The 25,024-nt window shown below is 39.5% G+C and overlaps 1 protein-coding gene across 4 annotated transcripts; it reads right to left on the bottom strand.

Moving 5' to 3' along the window:
* On the bottom strand, nt 1-24,853 carry LOC119719274 (putative sodium-coupled neutral amino acid transporter 11). Of its 4 annotated transcripts, XM_038188661.1 has the most exons (13): nt 24,356-24,853; nt 19,706-19,729; nt 13,956-14,109; nt 8,220-8,294; nt 7,036-7,170; nt 6,382-6,447; nt 5,662-5,762; nt 5,421-5,494; nt 4,860-4,930; nt 3,598-3,759; nt 2,901-3,013; nt 2,140-2,286; nt 1-1,399 (listed from the first exon to the last, which is right to left on the bottom strand). In XM_038188661.1, exons 1-13 carry the CDS (start codon nt 24,398-24,400, stop codon nt 1,118-1,120), a joined length of 1,449 nt encoding a protein of 482 aa, XP_038044589.1. In that variant the 5' UTR covers nt 24,401-24,853; the 3' UTR covers nt 1-1,117. The 4 variants fall into 4 exon arrangements, with proteins under 4 accessions (XP_038044589.1, XP_038044590.1, XP_038044591.1 ...); XM_038188662.1 differs by lacking the exon at nt 19,706-19,729; XM_038188663.1 differs by lacking the exons at nt 19,706-19,729; nt 24,356-24,853 and adding an exon at nt 18,194-18,413.
* Between the last annotated feature and the right edge of the window lie 171 nt (nt 24,854-25,024).

The following is a 25,024-nucleotide window of genomic DNA, read 5'->3' as shown; positions in this document are numbered from 1 at the left end:
GATTTTGAAATCTCTGGTTTCTCCCATTACTAGTAGAATATTGTGAAAAGCAGCAAAAGAAAACTCAAAGAACACCCACAAAACCATAAAGAAGTCAGACCCAGTACAGCAAGTAATAAAATAACAGGTATTTTGCACTGGAATTAAATTATTACAATTTTGCTAAGCATGCTATACTATGCACTACTAGGAAGTTTTGGGTCCCTGCATAAGCTGCTGATAAAACTGCAAAGCAATACGAGTCGTACAAGCCAAATTAATGCATAGCACAGGGATATACCGGTATATGGCACAAACAATTGACAACAGCACATGTTAAGTGTTATCTATATACACAATGTCTTTCTATCAGAGATGCAATCAGAGTCCTCACAATTCCTCATTAGGGTTAGGGTTAGGGTTAGGGTTAGGGTTAGGGTTAGGGTTAGGGTTAGGATAGGGTTAGGGTTAGGGTTAGGGTTAGGATTAGGGTTAGGGTTAGGATGAATTATCATTCGATTAGTTTTAAGTCAAATGCACTAAAACAGAGGTACTCCTTTGTTATTGTTCACCTTGTGGTTTGACTTAAGTAGTGGAGTGACTCGTAACTTATGGCTAACATGTGACTGACATGTAATTGACATGTGACTGACATGTTATTGACATGTGACTGACATATAATTGACATGTGACTGACATATAATTGACATGTGACTGACATGTGACTGACATGTGACTGACATATAATTGACATGTAATTCACATGTGACTGACATGTAATTCACATGTGACTGACATGTAATTGACATTTGACTGACGTGTAATTGACATGTGACTGACTTCTGTTTGACATGTGATTGTAATGAAACAAAGGCATTCCTTTTCATCTTCTGTTACTTGTGACCTCACTTGCGATGTTGACTTTTAAATGACTTGTAGCTGATATGTTATTACAATGTGATAACCATATGACTTACATGTGACTGACATGCAATTGACATGTGACTGACTTCTGTATGACATGTGACTGACTCATGATTGACATGTGAGTGTCATTTGATGAACATGTGACGGACTTGACTGCAACTCTGGTTTCTACACTGACTTTTCACTACGTATCCGACGACCCTTGTGTCCATCACGTTGCAGTTGCGTACATCTCGGTCATCACGCTCATCCCCGTCGGTTGTACCTCCGACGACATGTTCAGCGCCACGCAGTAGTCCAGGTCCTTGCTGTGGCAGCGGGAGCTGGACGGGTCTATGCAGATGGTGACGATCCCAAAGATGCAGACCAGGAAGCCAAACCCGCAGATCAGAATAGAAGGAATCTTCTCCCGGCTGTACCAGTGGCCTTCCTTCAGGCGGATGTAGCACAGCGTGGGGAGGATGAAGACTAAGGGAACAGCCGCAATGATACCCTGTGGAATCAGAACAGCAGAACAGTGAGTAATTCCATTCATATTTTATTTTAGAAAAAAACAAAGGCCCTTTTGCAAGTCGATGACAATGGAACGATGATGAATAATTACGAATTGGAAAAGCCGCAATGATTCCTGGTAAAAAGTGAACAGCAGAATTGTGAATGAGATTAGGCAAAAAAAAAAGTGTATGTATGTTTTGTAACGAAATGCAAAATTATGGCATTGCAAAGAAACAGTAACGGTAGGGTTAAAGTTTTATTAATTTTTTTTTCCAAATGAAAAAAAAAAAAAACGACCAGAGATTTCCAGATTTTTGGGTCGGTCGGATGAGGGCAACACAACAGTTCTTTTTTTGGCCTTACGCCAGGTTGTTAACTGAGCATGTACATTATATTGAAAAATGACCCTCTGGCAAGTTGATGTAACTGTATAAGGGGAGGGTGGATGCCTTAAGAATAGATAATAGAACACCCTGTGGAATAGGAACAGCAGAACGCAGGCCATGGGCTAACTTCATGCAGCTGCTAAGCCGATAATATCGCTTGACAAATTATGGGCTTAGTTAACATCAACCAGGGAACCAGTCCTAAGAAGTGCACATCGCATGACGTTTCGGCTGGTTACAGTTTTTCTGCCAGCGATTATTTTCTGTGCTCGGCAAATTTCGGCAGACCCGTGAAACTGGTCCCAGGCTGCAGAGTACCAGTCTGTTTACTCCATAACAAAAAAGCACTTACGTTGATGGACAACACGATACCCAGACACGAGGTGCTCATGGACAGCCCCAGCGTCAGTCCAACGAGAACCAGCGTCAGGATGAGATGGCGGGTCATGGGCTGAGGGGAGCTAGCCCAGCCGTGGTGGACAATGAAATTCTCAAGAACCTAGAATTGGGAGGAAAAACAGAAGAGATCCACTCAGACAAGTCTGTGAAACTTTGTGAAAGTCTGTGAAAGTCTGTGAAAGTCTGTGAAAGTCTGTGAAAGTCTGTGATACTCTGTGATGCTCTGTGATAGTCTGTGATACTGTGTAATACTTGTAACTATTGGAGCGCTGTGGTACAATGGTTACGTTGTTCAATCCAGGTGCCGTGGTACCTGGGTTTAAACCATGACGGGAGACGTGGTGCTCGTGTTCTTAGGCTAGATGCTTTACAACAATTGCCTCTCTCCACCCAGGAGAATAAATGGAGTCTATGTGAAGGTAGAGACCAGTTTGCTCTGATCTCAAGCTGCTGCAGAAAACAAAATTGTCAAAAGAACTAATCAGATAGGTATGTGATTATCTGCGACCTTTAGGGTTCTATGCAAGAACCAATTGGACGAGTCTGTGATTATCCGTATCCCAAAGTGAGCATCACTTGAACCAGACAGACAGGTCTGTGAGTATCTGTGCTAAGCAACGCCAAGAGACTGGGCTCATAAATGCTTGAGTCAGTTTGATAGAGCTTGAAGGGAGAGGAATACGATGCAACAAGATCTCAAGCAAACCGTCTCACCTCCCTGCAGACAAAGCACTCTAGCGGATAGGTGCAGACGATGGTGACAGCAAACACCACACGAGCCACATTGGCAAGGTCATCTACATGACAGTAGTTCTGCAGGACGTCACCTGAGCAAAGTGGAAAAATGAGATCAAAGTTGGAAGAAAGCCTTGAGACTAAAGCTGGAAGAAAGCCTTCCATAACGGACCATTTTACCTGAACCACTGGAGTCATCGCTTTAGAAACTCCCCTAGGTAGAGACAGGCAATTAATTGCCTGTGTGTGTTCCCCATCATTAACCCTGATGCTCCTTGAACGCGCCCACAAACAAGTTTTCCCCGTGTTAACAGTTCTTCTGAACAAAGAACTTGCCATGATGTCGCTAGCAATCTTCATGTAAACTGCTGTAGAAGCTACCTTTGGGAGAAGCCACTGCATTAAGAACAAATTTGCTCCCGATCGCAAAAAAATCCCAAGTCCATTCCCATCATCTTAAAATTCCAGAAGAAAAGATCTATCAAAACAAAATAACTGGTGAAACTCCTCTTATAAAGTCCCCCTTACCCTTGTATGTAAATTGGTCTGCCAAATTTGCCCTCCAAGAGAAAGATCTAATTTGCAAGTTCTTTTGACAGAATCCACAATTCTGGAGCTCGAACTCAACATCCTGTGATTTTGAATAAAAGTTAATTAAATACAAAGCCCAGGGCACCTTGGGTGTATCCAGTGAAGGTCACGTATCCCCCGATGCCCACCAAGCAAGATAAGATGGTGGCCAGGAGGACGGCTATGTGGGTGACCTTTGACCAGCTGTGAGGGGTGGGCGTCTCCATCGAGGTGTAGACCAGGAAGGAATTGTGGTGGCAGATGTAGGCTGAGGAAGAAGCAGAAGTGAAAGAAACTTTGGGAATGAATATTCATTGATTGAGACTACATGTTTCTCGGGCTGCTAGGAAATTTGACAGGATCATAGTCCTCGTGAATATTCATTGGATGAAAGTTCATGAAACCGGGTTGTCGCAAGAGCAGAATGCATCGAGAACCCGCCTTCTTTGTGTGTTTCACAGAAGGAAACCAAATGGAGAAGAGTGAAACACTGCCATGAATATTCATTGATTGAGACTACATGTTTCCCGTGTTGCTAGGGAACTTTGACAGGATCATAGTCCTCGTGAATATTCATTGGATGAAAGTTCATGAAACCGGGTTGTCGCAAGAGCAGAATGCATCGAGAACCCGCCTTCTTTGTGTGTTTCACAGAAGGAAACCAAATGGAGAAGAGTGAAACACTGCCATGAATATTCATTGATTGAGACTACATGTTTCCCAAATTGCTAGGAAACGTTGACAGGATCATAGTCCTCGTGAATATTCATTGGATGAAAGTTCATGAAACCGGGTTGTCGCAAGAGCAGAATGCATCGAGACCCCGCCTTCTTTGTGTGTTTTACAGAAGGCAACCAAATGGAGAAGAGTGAAACACTGCCATGAATATTCATTGATTGGGTTGTTCTAAAGACAAGTACACTCTGTGGCATATGTGTAACCATCCACTCTTGAGTTACTATACTCCCGAGGACAATGCTTTGTGTTTCCCTTTGTCCCTTTAATATAACACTCTTCCATAGACTAAGCACAAGAACCTACTACAGAAGTCCGTTTTGAACAAAAGACCCAACGCCCGAGGACTGAAAGGATCCTTTCTTCTCCCTTTGTGTGTCTGTCCTGGGGGGGGGGGGTGGTATGTAGAACACGTACTGGAGAACAGAAATGTGCTTTAAAAAGATCTTGCTTATGAATATTCAGTGACTGGGCATGCTTTTTTCCTGTGTTGACAAAGGATGAAAAAGAGAAAACTCAGTTGGACTTGGACTTGGCGTGTTAAACCAATGACCACTTATGGTTTAAGCAGGTGTGCGATCAAGAATCTCCACACGATGTAACAGCTTGATGACATTCTTGCAAGCCACTCACCGAATGTTATGATTCCAATGGACTCGGTAAACTGGAAGTTGGCAAAGTTCCAAGCTCCTTCTGTATCCGGACTTATCAAATAAAAAGGGGAAATGAAAACAACATACATTAACGTCAGCCTCTAACCAAAAAGAATTAACAGAATTTTGTGGATTTAAGAAATTTGTGGAATGTGGTACTGCAGGGGTGAGATTGTGGAATGAAATCTCCACGATATAATCGGCAGAGGTTTTGAGAGTCACTGAGAGACCGAAAGCAACGTATGGTCTATGGTATTAATGTGTACTTGTATTTGCCCAAAGGCACCCCTTACAATACAATTATTTATTTTTTCTCCAAAACTTTCACAGGTAAAACCACCGTCACGGTAAAAACCTCAGGGATTACAGAATTTCAAAGGGAATTCCATAAAAAAAATCCTGAACTCACAAAAAAGAAGGCTTATTATATTTTAAGGTGTTCAATATCCGCTGTCCAAAGGCGAAACTGAATAGTGGGAATCAAACAATTTTTTTTTAAAAATCAGGATTTAAGTCCTACCACTAATTTGAGTGTACTCACATGTGCAGCGTTCCCACCCTAATATAGATTATTACGATAAGTACTCCTAGTAGTGCGATAGACACAACAGCCACCTGCCACAAAGGGAGAAATTAAATATAACTTTGGAAGAAGAAAGTCACAATTAGGTAAAGTAGGTATACTTGAAAGCCTGTGTCAAACTTTATTTTAATCTGTGGAATAACTTGGTTCAGTTCAGTGAGACTTTAAAACCATTAGTGTGACATGGGTTATGACGTACCTTGACAAGCTTGGAGACGTTGCGGTATAGCGAGAATGGGAGCGAGATGAGCACGGTTATGATGCTGATGATGAAATAGCGATTGGCAAGAACATGGTCAGCTGAAAACATAAGATTAAACTCATCATGTTAATCCATAATCCATCAATACACATTTTTATTAGAAATACGAACCTGGAATGCAAACACTATAAGGCCCAAAAAAAAAGTCTCCGGTTTCTGGTATGGAGCTTGCCCCAAAAGTGGTGCGGCGACGCGGCTTTTTTGGGGGGGGGGGGGGACTGCAAATGATGGCCAACTAAATTTAGTGCAAAATGCATGGGAGCCCAGAGTGGCCACATAAAGCTTATACTCGATCGTAACCCCATCAAAAAACACGTTAAAATTGTGCAGCAGCAGGATTCCAGTCAAACCAGTGAGTTTGGCGGTTTTGAGACATCATCTTACATTGAAAAAAAAAACTTTTTAATTTTGCTGACGCGCATGGCTACGGCGACGCGCGCGCATACCAGAAACCGGAGACTTTTTTTTTTGGCTAAAGGAGGAACATACGAGAGAATCCGCATGAGAAGTACATGTACATGTACCGGTATATAGAGAAGATGAGGAGAAGAACATGGAATGAAAAGCTAAAGTTAAGGGAAGAAGGATGCTTTACCAGAAAAAAAAACAGCAGGGAAACAAGGATTAAACAGGCCCGAAATAACGGCATTGACATACCACTTAATATTCTCTCAAACACCTTGGTGAGCGTGTCTCCAATGATAACGTTGTAGCCAACCATTGCTGCAATGAGAAAGAAGAAAAGAAAGTTTAAGTAGTCGTTGATTTTTCGGGTTGACTATCCCCATTCAGCAGACATCTTGTGGGGTTTAACCGTTTTTAATTTCCTTGTGTGAGGTTGTCAAATTTTGTGGGTGGGTGCAACCATCACAGATGGGTGCTACCATCAAGGATAACATGGGTGGCTAGTGCATAAAATGCTCGCCTTTCACCACTGTGGCCTGGGTTCGATTCCTAGCTCAGACCATACGTGAGTAGAGTTGTTTGTTGATTCTCTCCTGTGCCACAAGGGTTTTTCTCCAGGCCCTCCGGTTTTCCTCCCTCCGCAAAAATCAACACTTTTGATCTCGACCACAGTGTACAGTAGCCGTGTCCTTCGCAATTCAGCTTCTCAGCTGCGAGTAAGGATGTTTAACCACCCGTCGTCCCCCAATCATAGAACATTACAGACAATTTGTCCCAGATAAGCATGATCCACAAAATAACAGCTCATGGTAGCTGTCAACAATGGTCAAATTGTTGGACTACATGTACAATGTCAGAATTGTATTCAAGACATTATAGTTCATCTAATCTAGGAATTTAACTCACCAACAAATGGGTAAGCAAATTGGATGAAGGACAGGAAGTAGAAGCCGGGGCTGCCCAGGGCGGCTTGCACCAAGCCCTGGTAGGTGTCGGTTCCCGACAGCTCCCCGCCGCGGATCAACAACAACAGGGAGTAATCTGATCGATAAATGAAACAAATCAAATCAGAATCAGAAGAATAACAAGTGTATTAAAGTGCTCTTGACTTCCCTGGTCTCCTAAAATCCTCCTACATGTAGTCTGCAGAAACCAACTGGCATATTCTTTCATGAGACGTCATTATTCATGCATGTCTGCCACGTCATAGTGGCTGGGCACAACTTTCCTAAATTCTACAAAATGATCCACAAACTCTTGGTGGTTTTTGGAATGTTTATGGTTTAATTTCACATACATGTACACTGGCAGTTCATGCACACGTGTACATTGATACTGTAAGAGTATGGGGGCAGTTCTAATAATTGTGTCCTTGTGCAAGAGGCTTTACCTCAATCTCTAGTAGCCACCAAGACTTCTCAGGTTTCATGGACTGTTCTTTGAGGAATTTCTTTGGCAATATGAGGAACAACTTCAAAAGTTTAGCTCACATTTGCTATTGTCTAACTTTTCACAAATCGCCATGGAAATATCATTGACAAAATGGTTTACATGACAGTCACAAATGTTGGTTGAATCAAATTTGATATCCCCAAAAGACACTTGATACCTTAGTTCGTGTTGGTTGAATCAAATTTGATATCTCCAAAAGACACTTAATATTTTAGTTCGTGTTGGTTGAATCAAATTTCATAAGTTTGATATTTTAGTTCGTGTTGGTTGAATTAAATTTCATATCCCCACAAGACACTTGATATGGTACTTTAGTTCGCGATGGACTAGTTAGGGGGAAAAAAATATACAAATGTATAAGTTCTCCATATGTTTCTCTCCAGGTTAATGGTCTTTACCTTGGCTGATCCTTTTGTAGAGGAGGTTTAGAGTGTCCAAAATACAGCAAAAGTTCATAATGGAGAAAACGTCACCAATGTGACAGCAACTTCACCAAGTTTCATGTTACTTAGATAATTCCAAAGCATTCCCTATTATTCCCGTCAACCCTGTGCACTTGGCAATGGTTGTTCCGTGATGTTCCGGGTTTTTCCTGAATTCCTTGACCCTACTAAAGAAATGTGCACACATCACCATACCTGTCACTCCGGCTATCAGCATCAGCAGGAGAATACCAAACGGCAGGCCAGCCTTTTTCATCGCATATGGCAATCCTGTATGGAATAATAATTAATGAGTCGTTTCAAAGTTACCGGTACAGTCCCAATAAATTTAGTCAATTTTAGCCTGCATCACAACTTTAGTGTTGTATGACATTAAATGTACATTTAATGTACCATACCTACCACTTGCCTGCTTTTGTCTGTTGACTGAATTTAACTTGTCACAGTGTTTGTGGAAATATGTGACCTGTTCTGTCAAAATCAGACTTTTCTGAGCATAAGGTCGAAAATGATATTTTTACATATTGTTAACATATGTTCTTTTTCCTTTTAATAGGTGGTTTAATTTTTGAAACCGGTCATTCCTGGGCAGAGTTATGCGATTTTGAAGTTCGTTGTGTCGAAAAGTAGAAAACGGAGAAAATGGCCACGAACGTCACAAAACAGTTATTTCTTTAACTGATATACCTTATCAAAATCATCAAAAATAATATGTAGAGTTCAAATTAGGGTTTCAAACTTTTATAATATATTTTAGACATGTTCAGGATCACAAATATGCAAAAATTTGAAAATCGATAAAAATCACCCCCACAGCGTTTTTTGGCCCTATCTCAATTTCAACCCCTGCCCAGAAGCGTCTGCTTTTGACAGAACAGGTCACATATGATCTGACTGTTGGTGACTAGTCTGTGTAAAAGGCATGGCAGGGGGTCTGTGTAAAAGGCGTGGCAGGGAAGAGGATTGAATTTTCTGACTGTCTGTAAGTGCTCAGACAGCAGAGGGTTAAAGTACAACACATACGTGTACTAGTTCATGTTCCGGTATGCTTTGGTAGTGAACAGAAATTGTAACAGAAAAAAACATGGGTACAAATACGTAAACTCAGTTTGCATTAGTATTGCTTGCCAAATACCGGTAAACATACATGTACATGTACATTGTGTATAATGTACCAGGTACCGGTACACCTGTCTATTCTTTATTCAAACATTAATTCAGATTAATTATTAATTTTTTCATCCTGTTTATTCTCCATATTGTTGCTTTTGACTAGCGCATACCAATTTTTTTTCTATTATTTATTGATACTGATGATGGTGGCACAAACATCTTTTCTTTGTCAGCAACAAATTTCGCTCGGGGAATTTTGTAGTATAAATTAAACAAGCCCATCTGACAATGCCAATGCTCTAATTAAAACGGCAAATTCCATTTGCTGAAACAAAGATGCCCAACACAACGCCAACACAAGGCCAACACAACGCCAACATCGCATCCTGTCCCCAGCTCAATAATAAGTTGCTGCTGCCAATTTCTTGCATTCCATTCAACGCACCACGCACCGTCAGTAATATTACCCGTATTGATTTTTTTATTCCCCGCTGGCCACAATGCATTATTCATTACAGTTGATCGGTTGCTAACGCACGACTTATGGGGGGCAAACTTCACACAGAGCATTACCTAGTCCCATAGATTAGGACAGATGTTTCTGTGCATACTTGTATGTTGTGCGAGTGCACATACAGTACGTGTCCATAATTTTAATTTTATTTTTAACATCAATATTATTGAGTTGCCATCATTTGGATTCAGTCAGAATCAGCAGGTTTAATTTTACACAATACATGGTCATGAATGTCAGTTTATTGGGTTAAAGGAAATATACAACATTTGCAAACATCAAAAATCAAAACTACCAAACTTTTACAAAATACCTTACTAGGATGTTTGTAAATGGCAGTCTAAAGCATCCCGTAAAATTATGGCACCTGGTGTGAAGTCATTTTCAAGAAAAGTGGTATTCTTTTTTTATAAATTTCCAACAATGGTCGGCCGACCACCGTTGGAAAAACCTTACTATTTTTCAACTACTGCTCCAAATTTACCACTTTATTCAGTCCAAATTTTGTTTGCTGTTGGTTACATCATTCATGAATGGGTGCATGCCATCTAGACTGGTTCCCGGTACCTTACAATTTTCCGGCATCTATAAATTGATTTCATCTGTAGTGGAGTCAGGGAGCCAGACAACTCGAACAGTTTTGTTTTTTCTTGGTTTTTCCAGCATTTTCGAACACAAAATTTCAAAAACGTCAGTGTAACAATTATTCTATCTATTATAGTAACCCCTCAAATAGATCATTTCTGAAAATTACAGCAAAAGCCAATGATGTATCAGGTACATTAAACCCTTTAAACTTTAAAATACCCATCTGATGTTCATCAGATTATATGCGCATGTAAAGCCGTCACTGGAACAGTCTCAATACAGTCCCTGTCTCTGGGTGTCACTGTACAGCTTCATGTATTTTACATGATTTGGTCAGATAAGTTGAACTTTAAACTGATCATCTTGGGTTTTCATCACATTACATGTACGTACCGTTATTCAACACTAAGCCAACACTGGATTTGGTTACACTAGTAGGCTCAGTACCGTCACTTTATACCGGTACCATATGGGCAATTCCACAGTTACTCACGTTACATTTTCGTCACGTGAGTAACTAATTTTGTGCGTCTTGTTTATAATACATAACACATTTTTTCTGGATGTCATCTTTGGTGCTTAGGTAGGTCTAGGTCTACTCTATCTACCATGGGATAACAGTTATGAAAACTTTTCAGTAAGGCACCGGTAATTACAGCCCAAGGAAACTCAAAAGTACATCAAAAATGTAACGTGAGTAACCGTGGAATTGCCCATATGCTGTCACTATAGATTCAGTCAGATTTATAGGTTTCAATTTACCCAATCCTGTCACTAGACTCTAACAGATTTGATATTGTGGGTTTAAATTTACTAGATTGTGTCCGACTCTGCACAGTTTTTATTTATGATGCAAATTGACTTGGACAGATTTAGGTTTAAATGAACATCATGCTGTCACTTGTTTCTGTCAGATCATGTAGATTTTATGACAAAAATGAGTGTCAAAAATGGTGGCCAGAAAAAGACGTGTACAAAGTCTACGGGATTTGGGATGGAACAAAAGGAAGACGGAAGAAGAAAGACAGAAAACTGGAGGTCTACATGTCTGTTCAATTTGTACCGGTACACGCTGTTCTTAATGTATGTTGCAAAAACTATACAGGTACGTAAATAATGTGAAAGGAAAAAATTTGAATTTTTTTTTTGGGGGGGGGGCAAAGTTATAACAAGTAGAGTACTGGCCGGTACATGTACGGGGTACTACATGTAGTGTTCATTTTAACCTGTGCAAACCTTTGCTTTATTATCGTTAGTTACACAAATTACATTCAGTGTGAGCTAGCTGTTGTACAATGTACATGTAGGTCAATCCTGTTTGCACATTCACATTATAGGCCATCAGCCTGGGGTTTGGTCAGTATCAAATCAGGGCATAAATGATTATAGTGCGCATGCGCAAGGTATTCCGCCCCTAGAGTGGCAACAAGCAGTTTGATGGACATTTTGAAACAAAGGGTGATAACACCCAAAAAGCTGCCACCGCTGCAATGCTATCACATATTTTCCAACTCTAGAGGTGTATTAATTGCCAAAAATCGCTATGACGATTATTCCCCTCATTTGATACCGGTGGCCAAAATTTTGGACCGAGGCTGATCGCCTATTACGAACAATAAACTTTGTTGGCGGAGACGGTCAGATAATGAACATGTTAGATAACGGTAACATACAGCAGGCTTCACAGTGTCCTTCTTCACCACCATCTTTTTTAACAGGTTTTGAAATCAAAACATAGGTTTTCCAAGTGCCAAAATATGAGCATTTATTATAGAATTTTAGGGTGCAAAACTTTGCAATTTTCAGGATGATCGAGGTACTACAATGTACATGTAGCACAAATACAGCAAATTGATTATATTCAAATAGGTTTTTTTGAAATCTTTAATAATTGGTAAATGGCAGAATAAAACTCTAGGTTTCGTTTTAGGATAGGAGGAAGTTAAGTCATGAACACAATACAACATAGGCTTTCAAATACAGGTTTGTATAGGTTTGTTTCGCTGTGAGGCCTAATACCAGTACAAAGACAACATGCGTTGTATCAGATCATGAGTTTGATTATCATATTTTGCACAAACATATCACTGCTAAATACTGTCTTGTACATAATAATGCTCATTTTACATGAGCAACATGTTGAGTTAGGCACAGACAGAGTTAGAATACTGTGGGTACATGTACAATACATGTCATAATGTATCTGAATATGACTACCGGTACATTGTGTTTTAAGGGAAGATGTTTTGGGGTCTTACCACAAAGTCCAAGAGGAAAAACTGTACTCATTTTACAACAGGAGAAAAAATTTGAGAAAGATTGGAAAACCAAAACGATGCAAAGTGTGGAAATCTGATCACTGCAATTCATGAATTCCATGCTGATACATGTAAATGTATGTACCGGTACTTGTACAAAGGCAGACATGTACCGGTACAGGTGTGTGGAAAACTTACAGGTGCACATGTACCGGTACAGTAAATAAATTTATAAGCATAAATAATTTAAGATTAGTATGACCCAACGTTTGCGTTAATATATTTTTGCTATACATGCATAATGATATCAGAATTGCCAAAAAGTAAAAAAAACATTTATTTCTTTTTTCATATTTTAACTGGGTGTCGTACAGTGGAATCCACTGGTCTCCCATGAGGCCCAGTAAAGAGAAAACAATGTGACGAAAGCACAATTTTAGATGTGGGAGGAAAACCCCAGGCTAAGGAAAACCCACAGAATCAGGCAGGGACTGAAAACCCAATCCACAATGGCCCAGGTAATTGTAGGACCTTTGGGTGTGTGTGTGCATGGTTCAAACTACCGGTATGCACAACCTACTCCAATCTGAATGTGGAAAAACTCACAGCGTCTTCCCACGAGCATCAGGCAACATTAACAAGGCATTCAAGAGTCGATCCCTCCCTGTGGTCCCTTAATCCAACTTGCTCATTGTAACCATTGTACATGTATGAGAGGGTACCCATGCATTTCAAGCAAGATATATGCGACTGATTGGACCCCTCTTTTGTGTTGGCCATTATGCTCCTGAAATCTAAGGAATTCTTTTGAGATATGTAGGGGGTGTGTTAGATAACACTAGTCTAGAGTGTGTAGAATACAGGTACCGGTACACTGGGGGGGGGGGGGGGGGGGCCTCGGTCTCAAATCATGCATGGTGTACAGGGTCTCCATAAAAAGGTTGTGCAAGCAGACATCCTTTAATTTCTCAAAAACTACTAAACACTGAGTAGTTCATCTTGATGGAGCATATAATTGTAATAAGTGAAAATGCCATGGAAATCTGTCCATGCCAACCAGAGATATAACAGATTGTAAAAGGCTAAATTGGTTTTTCACTCATTCCAACGGGATTTACACATTTAGTGATATGAGTGCAGAGTGCATCAGATTGTCATAGGCCTTTTCACTCTGATGTAAATTAAGTTGACTGTGTAAGTCCCATCCCATTGGAATGGGTGAAAAACCATGGAGCCTTTTATAATCTGTTAGATCTCTGGTTTGCATGAACGGATTTCCAGGGCATTTTCACTGATTATACACAAGAGTGTCATTAATATGCTGCATCAAGATCTCATGTTCAGTGGTTTTTGAGAAATCAAAGGATATCTGCATGCACAACTTTTTTGGGACGCCCTGTATACCCTGGATCCATGCAATCCATTAAACCCCACACAAGCCGACAGACTACCGCTTACCTATGATTCCAGATCCCAAGATGCTATTGGCCACGTTGAAGCTAGCCCCGGGGATGCCGCTGCGATCCTCCTGTCCCTTGGCCAGGTCCTCCCCGCCGGCCTCCGCCCCTTTCTCCACCAGCTGGGCCGTGTCGTGAGTTGCCACTGGGGTCATCTGGATTACAGAAACACAAGAAAACCAAAACATTTTTTTCAGTAGGCCTATCCGCTCCGTTCACAAGTATGTACCCCCTCACCATATTGTAATTCTCAAGAAGGCTAAAAAATGTAATTTTTCCACAGTGCACGGTTGAACACCAAGTTAGAAAATATGTTTGTAATATAAATAATTACTGTAAGAAAATAGTGCATCGAACTTTGTATAAAGTCCTGTTACTTATACGTGTACATGTACGTGCAACATCATTGGACTCGCTAATTTACAAACATGTACACAGGCTCCATATTGCATGCTTTAGCCTTGGATGGATCTGTTCTCTGAAATCTCAGAAAAATACATTTTTAATTGCATGCAGTACTGTACACAACAAAAGTCGTTATTCAATTTGATTCGGTTGACAGTTAATGGTTCAATATGCAACCATGAAACGCTTAATGAACCTGAAGTACCATACGCTTCTGTGATAAAAGCATAAGTATAACAGATGTTTACTTGCACAATGCTTCTGATGACAGATTCGGTATTGTGCTGTGCTAACTGTATTGTGCTTCTGCCCGGCCACAGCACACCGCCCCGCGATTCAAAATGGGATTGTGCCTATCGGAGAAAATGTTGCAAACCGACGCCACTTTTTTTCTTCATACATGTATATCATCTCAATGAAGGTCATCCATTGCAAAAATGATGATAAGACATGAATCTGGGACTGAGAAAACATTTCCAATTTTGTTAGGAAATATTTGAAAATTGTCTTGACCCTCCATAGACTTTGTACACCATCGCGGACGTGGCGTCAGGTTGCAACATTTTTTCCTGCCAATTTTACTGAAATATTGATGTGCCGTTGGTTCGTTGCACAGTGTTACATTTTCATGGAATTGAGGAGATTACAAGTTTAACAAGGTTACTAGTAGTGAATATACCTTTTATGGAACAATGACAAATTTTACATTTTAGCATCAATACATGGTTGACTCCTGTGTCCAAGAAAATGTGATTTAGTGAAGTCATTTTTTAATGTTCTCATGAAAATCTTCTGCCACTTTTGACCCTCATTTCCAGTTCCTCCCAGTTCAATTAAAGACATCCCTTTCCTTTTTTTGGCCACAAAATCTACCTTTTTTTCTAACAATAATGAATTTTAGTATTTTTATCAAAAAAATCTGGTAATAAAACTTATTTCTGATAATCACATGAAAACCTTGTGTCAATTTTGACACTGATTTTCTAATTCATCCCAATTTAATTATTTGGACATCCAATTCCTTTTTTTTATTATGATAAAATCCTCCTTTTTTGGCACTAATACATTCTTTTAAATTCCCCCTCCCCCCCCAAAAAAAAAAAACACTCTTGCAGTATATTTATTTCTGATGTTCAAATACAAATCTTCTGCCCATATTTCCAATTTCTCTTTACTGTCACGCAATCCTATTATGTTGTTAAACTACTGACTTTTCAACCCCCCCACCTGGAAAAATCTGGTACTAAAGTCCTTCCTGATGTTCACATAAAAATCTTTTACAATTCCATCCAGGCATCCGATCCTTTTTATTGTCCTGAAATCCACCGTTAAAATAAAAAAAAGTCATAAAACACTGTACACAACGCGCGTGGTACTCTAGTACTAGTCTCCCCATATGCGACCGTAGATACATGGCTAACGAACCAGCAATCAATATTATAATTTGATTCCGTGCAACGGATCATCCCTGGAAAAGCCGGGCAGCCCCGTGCGTTAGCACACACCCACGCCGAGTTACCCAACGATACAGTGCCGTGCCTTCCCATGAATACGTTAATGTTATGAGTGGGTAGTGGTGCTGTGCGATGATGCAGGAATAAATCCCCCCAAAAACCTGTCATAACAATAAAATATTGCAAAATGTCTCTTTCTCTCTCAAATAAAAAAAAATTATCATTAAAAAACTTGCCAACTTTCCAATTATAATTGCCGAATTATAAGTGACAGCAAAGTCATGAGGCCAAACGATTATAAAATAAAGTCCTGTTATTTTTTCGTCATCAGCTACCTTAGGGAGACACCTGAACTTAACAGCAGATGTTTAAATGTTTCCCAAATGTCACAACTCCTATTTAGAGGTACAATTTTACTGTCGCAAATATACTAGATTGATTGTAAGGATGTGACGTTTACATGTTTAAACATTTAAACGAAAACAATTCTAAATCCGTTTACAAATTTTCCACAAACGTTTAAACGAAACCCAAGTGATAAAAGAGGGACCTACGTTCAACGTTCACAGAGTTAAACCTACATAGCACAAATAATTAATGATGTTTTCAAAACCTAGTTAATTTACGAAACCTTTGAAGCACTTAAATACTTGATTACATTCGGGGCACACGTAGGGTTTTACATTTTCAATGACTGCCATTATTGATTAATCACGTCAATCACACCGGTCTGCAGACACACTGAGCAGCGTCAGCCTTTGTGAATGGCTTAATGTTAAAATGGTTAATAATGCTTAACGTTTGCAAAATTAAACTGAAACTTGCTCGTGGTTGCAAGGGCGCCATCGCTTCTCAAAAGGGGGGGGGGGGGAGAGATATACTGCGATCAGAACTAATGCGAGCGTGAAGCCCTAATGGCGTAGGGTTCGGGGCCCGCTTAAGGGCCCCAACAAATTTTGGATTCTAGATGCTCTGTGGTGCAATCTGAGGCAATTTCTGACCACTTTAACCAAGAATATCTTTTTTAGAAAAAGATTATCATTTAAACATCATTTTCGAGTTGGGAGTCATTGAATCAGCTATTCCCAGATACAGAATCATATAGGCCACAATTTTTATTCGGGGACGAAAAAAGTGGGGGGGGGGACAAATCTGGGCCCACTTAAGGCCCAGAAAATCCTGGATTCTAGACGCTCTGTGTTGCAATCTAAGGAAATTTCTGGCCACTTTCACCAATGACTTGTCTCCCCCCTCCCCCCCCCCCCCGGCCCCCACCGATTGACGCCCTTGTGTAGCTGTTAAGTTTCCTTTCAGTACCTGTACATACATGTAGTCTGCAAGTGAATTCTCCTAGATTAAAAAAAATTCTTGCAAAGAAACACTGTACAGTAAAAAAAAAAGCCAGACACATTGTGTATTACAATGTGTTCATTTTTCAATTCTGCATCAGATGTTGAGAAAAGGATTGATCAGTGCCTCAGGACTTGCTGTAAATTACAAAATTTCTTTTCTTGTACTGGTGGGCATAATACATGTACCGGTATGTGTATGTCATGTACATTCAGACAGTGTGTTTTGTTGTCAACATTGATAAATTGCCGCCCAAACTTGAATACGCATACATGTAGAAGCACCTTGAAAAGAAGCCATGGTTATCAAAAGTTTTGCTTTATGACCCAGAACAACCAATATTGTCCAGACTCTACACTAGTATACAAATGTGACAATCGAAGTCCTTATTGTCCCCGGCAGTTTGGGTTATGTATCCAGACGGACTAGAAATTCACAGAATTTCTTTTGAAAATTTAAAAATAGGGGTTCTCTTACACTCTCCCATAACTGATTTAAGCTCCAGGGTACTCTCCTGACACTGGCTTTCCAAAATCGTTCGGTTACCAAACAATGGCATAATTCATCATTTACTTACGTTTCAAACTTTCAGTTTTGTCTGCAGTTTGGGTTATTCATCCGTGCAGACAGACTAGACATTTATAGAATTTGTTGAAAAGGGAAAAAAAAAGTTGTCTTACAAACTCCCCCGATGCATTTCTGCTACATGTACCGGTATTGTAGGTGGTTCATCATGTTCATGATGTGACGATCTCGTTGCCGTTTACTTTCTGTGTTTCCTATTCTTTTTCGATCCACGTAGACTACACCTTAAATGAATCCACAATACTGTTCTTCTTTTCAAGTTCAATTTAGAAATTCACGTGCAGGTTCGCACCTATTCAAAAAGCGCGCTCAAAATGTGACTCGAGTCTGCATCTGATGTACCGCATCATCGATGTCCTTGAAATCCGTTGAGTGTATTTTTGACATGCCTTTGTTTGAACACGAATAATTTTCGAACTGTTTTAAATATCAAACCATTACTCACCAGGGATAAAGTTCAGATACCAAGCTTTAAAATTGTAGAAAATTTTTTGGTACGTCAGAGTTTTATCATCTAATGTTAACAACTTTGTGCAACGTACAGCACATACTTATATTATAGTTAATATATATGTTGCTTGACAAGAAGGGTTAATTGTTGCTAAGGAAGTGCTGGTGACCTCGACAGGAATTAACGTGAATCTTAAAATTAATGTGGCCTGACGTTGCGAACTTAGCAAGTTCTTCTTCAGAGGCTAAAACAGAAATGACAGAGGTACATACATGTACATTAACATGGGGGTGCACACAAACATGCAGGGCTGAAAGAAGAAACACAAAAGGAGGATTAGGTGTGAAAGGTGTGGAAAGATGCAGGGGAGGGTGGATGAGAGAACAAAGAAACAAAGGGAGATGGCAAACCACAAGGGGTCTTGCGTAAACAGGGGAGGGACCAGAAAGGGGAAGGATCAAAGGTCACAGGGAGTGGGAACGGACAAAACATTGTGAGAGTGAAGGGATGATGTGGGGGGGGGGGGGAACAGTATTGAGGTGGAAAGGGATGAAAGATGGGGGAAGATGGGTAAACACAAATAAGGAAGACCAGATGGATTATCTGTAACAGAAGACAATGGAGGAAGAAAAGGATTAATCCCTACATGCCAACATATCCATCTGTCCACAAACCTTCATTGAAGAAATCAAAGGTGCTATGTTAAATTCTACATGTACATTACAAGGATTGTGTGCAGAACCAAAATTGACTTTAATAGTACGTGTTTACGGCCAGTAATTTTCCGCTTCACCGTAAATTTCAACAAAATTCAACTTTTGAAACAGAATTCGTCTTTTACACAAAAAACTCATATTGTGTGCACAAAAATGATAGAAAACCACTGGAAATGAAAACACAATTCTGCAAACATTTTCATTTTTAACAGCAGCTTTAGGTATTTTTTGTTTCATGTAGATTTCTGCAGCAAAAAAATGTTTGAAAGAATTTTGTGCAGTACATTTTCAGTGGGCCTCCACTACACGCCACACATGATGGAGCAAATAAAACCAAAACAGATTTTCTTGCAGTTTATGGTCGAAACAAAATTTTTACAATCTCCGGAAATGTCTGGAAGGCAGATATTTTGAAGCAGAAAATCAAAGGCCCAATTTGTTATGTACTACGATACTCTGCAGAACAGGGTCAGCAAGTCACTTGAGAGTTGCGGAGATCTGTTTCAAGACTTCAGAACCCTCAATTCTCAAAAAATTTCAAGAAAACAAGACGAGAAACGCCAGAATGGAAATTACGGTATCCGTGCTGAATACAGCCAGACATTTATTAATCAATAACTGACAAGGTGCCCGAATGTATTCTATGATCTGCAACACCCAGACAGACGGGATACCATACGCTGTATTCCCGACGGAAAATCTGGTTAAAAGCGCTTCGGGCCGTTCTGCAGAGTAAATGGAATTGAAAAAAATCCAATCAACTTTTTTTTAGAAAGTGCACGGTACGTACCTGTATTGAATTAAGGATTGGGAGCTGAAAATATAAAAATATAAAAAAAAAGGAGGAACAAAAATATGGAAAACATAATCTACAAATTTGACTCCAAGAAGCAAAAATGGAAAACTGGGTCACCTAATAAATTTGGGGTCCATTTTTTTTCCTGTCCTTGTTACAGACGACATCAATGAGTTTGTAATTCTGATACACTCCTTAATGCAGTCATCCTCCAAGAGTGATTACACTTGTACCGGTAGGAATAGTAAACAGCTACCCGGATACCTACCCAACAAATGCAAACAAAATCATTTGAAGTCATTCGTATCCCTAACAGTCCTGAATCCTCCAATTTCAATATGATTTTGCACACCCCTTAGGTTTAATGATACTTGATTGGCAAATTGTAAAATGGACAGGAAATATGTCACACTTTGGAAATGTATAAACTGACCCATCTTTGTGATAAATTCAAACATTACAAGTACTCAACTTGCATTTCCACACTAACGGGGTACAATTGACTGCAAATTTGGGGTTTGAGAGGGGGACACTGGAGGGTACAGCAAAGCAAGATATTTTGTTCAGTTGTTTCCTGCGCATTCCTGAGACCTTACTGATCATGTGTACAAACAATATGCAAAACCTTTTTTGTACCTTAGAAATTGCATGGGTCATCGTAACAATTATGTAACAAAAGACATAATTTTTGCTACAAATTGACACAACACTTATTATCATGTGCATGGATTCACCCAAATGCCATCTCATTCATATTTATAACCCATTTAGGAGTGCTTACAGCCACAATGAACACAATAGTGATGGTCTTTACGACAGTTACAGGTAACGTACGTAACGTTGACAGAAATGTTAAGACATTTTTCTGTCCATGTTACGTACGTAACATTCTGAACATAATACCGTGTGACATCTGAAATACAGTTGATTATCTTGGTTTTTACAGATACAATGTACATTGTACCTGTAACAGTGCTGTAGAGATAAGAATGAAAAGGCACAATATTTGATAAAGACATAATTTATTGCAATTATAACTTTCTATCAATATTAACAAACTTTCTGTCCATGTTACGTACACGTGTACATTGTAGCACTGTGAGCATAAATATTGTCAAATTTGCCTGGAAAGTCTTAAATTCTTTAAAAGTACAATCCTCAACAATGGGGTGGGAATGTATGTGGAAAATAGGACAAACAACTTGGTATTATTATCCTGCTTCATTTCCCAATCCCATGTCACTCTTTTGTACCCCTTTAGTGTGGAAAGGCCCATGTACAAACTGTGTACAATGTGCACATTTAGGCCTATGTGTACATTTTCATACATTATGCCATGATACACACCGTGTATCTTTTCTCCATTCGATCAGCTGCAATTTTTGTGTGTGCACCTAATCAAAATGCACTGAATATAATGTCGGGGGAGTTCTCCAAAGATGCGTCATGTTTTGTTGCAATTACTTTTTGCCTGAATGAACAAACATAAAAAACTACTAGGCAGGTGTTTTCAGTGGCACTTGCCCGGTAGATCAATTTCAATCGTCTTCATTTTAAAGCATCTTCCCCTTAAATCCCCAAAGAAAAAAAGGGGGGAAATAATCAGAAATTCACTTCTGATCTTTCTCGTACTCTTAAATTGAATTCACTTTCAGGTGCCAGTTAATTAGATCTGCAAGTGGGGGATTTGGTTTTCATTACACGTAAGACGTCCTCCAAAAATCTCTCAAGGGTTGAGAAGACATGGCCTTCTGGTACCGGTAGGGTACCAAAATCACAAGGGACTACAGTCACTTCACACGAGAACTCTCTAATTGCCACTCTTAGCCACTCCTTCCAGGCCTATATCTCTCTGTCTGGTCTGACTTAATAAAATTTGTCAGGCATGAGAAAATTTTATACCATATACATTGCCTTGCATTTTTTTTATGGCACCATATGGAAAGGGCTTACACAATACATACGTTTATTATTCCTGAAATATTCATTACCGTATTTTTGCATTCCAGTTACTCAACCATAAGATGGCATATTTATGGTTTTTATCGTGATGTTCATGTTGGCTGTTTTCCTCACACCAACTAAAAAAAAAAATATCTCGATTTGATGTAAAAGATGTAAATGTATATCTGTGTGGCCCAATTATCATGGCTTAATCAAATAAGAAGTTGAAAAAAGTCAATTACACGGATTTCTCTAAAAAATTGCAGCCTCAGAAAAATGCACGCTCGTATCTCACTTGCTTAACTCACACCCACCGCATTTTGACAAGAAAATACAGCGCTTGCCCCTGCCCGTAATAATGAGATGCACGGACTGGGACACAACCAACCCCCAAGCCACAGAGATTTCCTTTCTACTCAAAGCACTCTACTGACACTTCAGAAGCTCTTTCCAGATGGAAAACCCGGCACAGCAAGGAGGGGTAGATTTTTTTTAATTTTAATCTCAAGGCGGCTAAATAACATTCATAATCTGTACTTCATGTGATTGAACTATGAAAATTAGATACACGGAGATGTATGCACATCAGTACCTGTTGGGACTAAACGCTGACTAATTTTTTGTTTTAGATTAACGCAAACCGCCCTGAATCCTTCAAAATCCTCTTTGCCAAAGTGGAGGAATTTGGAGGAATGCTAAACGCGTTACTGATTTCAAAGTGATGCACTTTGTCAAGGTCTTGGGTGTTGTTTTTGCTCAGCCATGCATAAATAAGGCCTGGATTATGCTTGAAATCCGCCTTACTGCTCCAGGATGTCACTGGCCAAGCCTCCACATATTGAATGTCACTGCCGCAGGATTTTGCAGGATTCAGGCAGTGGTCACCCCTCTACGGACTATACATGTAGCCTATTTAAGAAATAATGAAGGAATTTGCAGGATTGGGGCTATGTACCGGGTATGCTACAGGTATTTTTCCATGAGGCCAATTGGAGTATTTTGCAGGATTGAGGCTACATTCTAGCAAAAAGGCCTAGGGAGTTAGGGTTAATACCGGTAACTGCACAATGCGCACCAAAACTAATCAAAATTGCAGAACAATTTTCAAGAAACAAGTTTACATGTGCCAGTACCCTTCTCCAGTTTGATTTTAATTGTCAAATTCCTTCAAACTCCCACACAAGTCTACCGGTACATGTGTGGGATACTGATGGAGAAATGAGAGCGTCAATCTAAGGCTCTTTAGAAAATTATTATTTAAAGGCAATTAAAATATCTTGTTTGCTCAAATGTAATTACACTATTACTTGTAAAACTATTGTTCGTCCCACTATCCGTAATTCTAATACATGTACATGTATATATATGTATTAGGCCACTAATTACTTCTATTTAAACACAATATCTGCTGGTATGCGTGTTCACGTACATACATGTACCGGTACTGTACTTTTACATCTCATTATTGAGGGGAAGTGAATCAACACACATGAACAAATTAAAAAAACAATCTAAAACTGAATTTCTGTCATTATTGAGGTATTAGAGAAAGAAGTAATTATGCACTTATATGCCCGCACAATAAACTAATTGAGTTCTGAATCATCACAGATTATTATGTGCTTTGGGCTGAACATTTAACAGAAAAAAAACGTACGCCTACGGGACTAAAACCTAAAAGCTCAATTGGTTTTAAGTATTTTGCTGAGATCAATGATTTCAAAATATGAAGAAAAAAAAAATTGTTTTGATAACAGCATTCTTGGAGGTATTGGACACCAAAAAAAAAAACTGGGAAAGATTTCCATATACGAAGTTCACTAATTTTCCTCTGTATAGACTAACAAGCCCCCAGATAGCAATTTCATGTCATCAAAGTCAATTTGAGCAGTGAGAAAATACAAGCATTTTCTTAGAAAACACTTAGAATTTTTCAGTCCAATCTCATAGGGTTTGTACACAGGGTGTTGAGTGAACTTCGTATATGAAAATCTTTCCATAAACGGCAAACAAGAGTAATCAACATTACTTTATGACTGTTTTGAATTAAAGCTACAGTCCATCATTTGCAGCTATCCAAAAAGAAAATGACGTAATTAGTGTTGAAAAAAAGATACTTGGTTGAAAGAAGTTTGGTTACACTTGAATTAATTTGTATTTAATCAAGTGTTCCGGAACTGTCGATGATCCGGATCTGTCACACTGAATGTACTACTACTAGTCACATTCTTTCCTTTGTTTACCATGTTTACCTAAGCAAGAACTACGTAAATTGTATTTCAGAAAACATGTTGCAACCTGACGCCACAAACAAAATTGGAAAAGTTTCTCAGTCCCAGATTCATGTCTTATCACTAATTTGCAATGACTGACCTTCATTGAGATGATGAAGAAAAAAGTGGCGTCAGGTTGAAAAAAAAAAATTCAAAATTACTTAAAAGTTCAAAGTTAGGGCCTAGGACTAGGCCTATATTGACTTGTATTGGTGATGGTTTTGACAAAACCATAAAAAAAAACCTGAAACTAGTGAAAGTCCATTTACTGTTCAAATTAATGTACACTTGTTGTACAAACATCAAAATTCAGTGGGCCTAAAAAGTAATACGATTACGAGAAACTAATAATATTTAATAATATTTCTATACCTAGCTAAGTTGTATATATTGTAAAAACAAATCAACGACAATTAATTAGGCCTACCTCATTACTGGCGATGTGGGTTTTCTCCGTTGGGCTTTCGGCCATTATGTCACTTGTTTCCTCGTATTTCTCCTTTACACGTCCACACAGCCACAGCTCAACAACTACAGCAGCACCAGTAAAAAATAAAAAGTGTTCAGCTGCGACTCCGAGAACAAAAACCCCAGCGCTTCCAAGCGAGACTCACACCGCGGGCTCAACGCGTCATCACACGGTGCAAAGGTGTCGCACAGCCGCCGATGTCATTAGCTCTTCACGGTACGGGCAGAGACAGCACCGTTCCTCATCTGACGTACCGGTGTTTCTTTCAGGCGCGTTTTATCACATCCACATCATTGTTTCCATCAGATTTTCCTTCCACAGCTAAATCAACTCGATGGGGTACTGTTCGATTGTGTGCTTTGCAAAATTTGAGAAAATCTTGCAGTTTTTGACCGGTTTCAAGAAGACAACACCCTAAGTTACTTCTTATCTTTTCCCCCAATTTTTCCACACGGCAAAAAAAAAACAAGGGGGGGGGTATCGTGCGATACATGTTAAGCAACAGGTACCCAGTCTCAGTGTTATGGGATTCACTGTACTGTGTGGGGAAGGTGGAACCTGACGATAGCGTTTTTAGAAACTCAACCTCAGTATCAGCTTTGGCTTCAGGGTGTTTTTTTCTTTTTT

Source organism: Patiria miniata, unplaced genomic scaffold (genome assembly GCF_015706575.1).
Source record: "Patiria miniata isolate m_02_andy unplaced genomic scaffold, ASM1570657v1 HiC_scaffold_8, whole genome shotgun sequence".
Lineage (NCBI taxonomy): Eukaryota > Metazoa > Echinodermata > Asteroidea > Valvatida > Asterinidae > Patiria > Patiria miniata.
The sequence above is the reverse complement of the archived record's forward strand: the minus strand, read 5'-3'. Positions and strand labels throughout refer to the sequence as shown.

What these genes read in the sequence shown, in the direction of transcription:
- LOC119719274 (XM_038188661.1), bottom strand. Translation starts at nt 24,400, where the DNA reads ATGGCCGAAAGCCCAACGGAGAAAACCCACATCGCCAGTAATGAG. An exon ending in CTTGGGATCTGGAATCATAG is followed by an intron (nt 8,295 to 13,955) that starts GTAAGCGGTAGT and finishes TATTCCATACAG; the next exon opens with GATTGCCATATGCGATGAAA. An exon ending in GCTGATAGCCGGAGTGACAG is followed by an intron (nt 7,171 to 8,219) that starts GTATGGTGATGT and finishes TTTATCGATCAG; the next exon opens with ATTACTCCCTGTTGTTGTTG.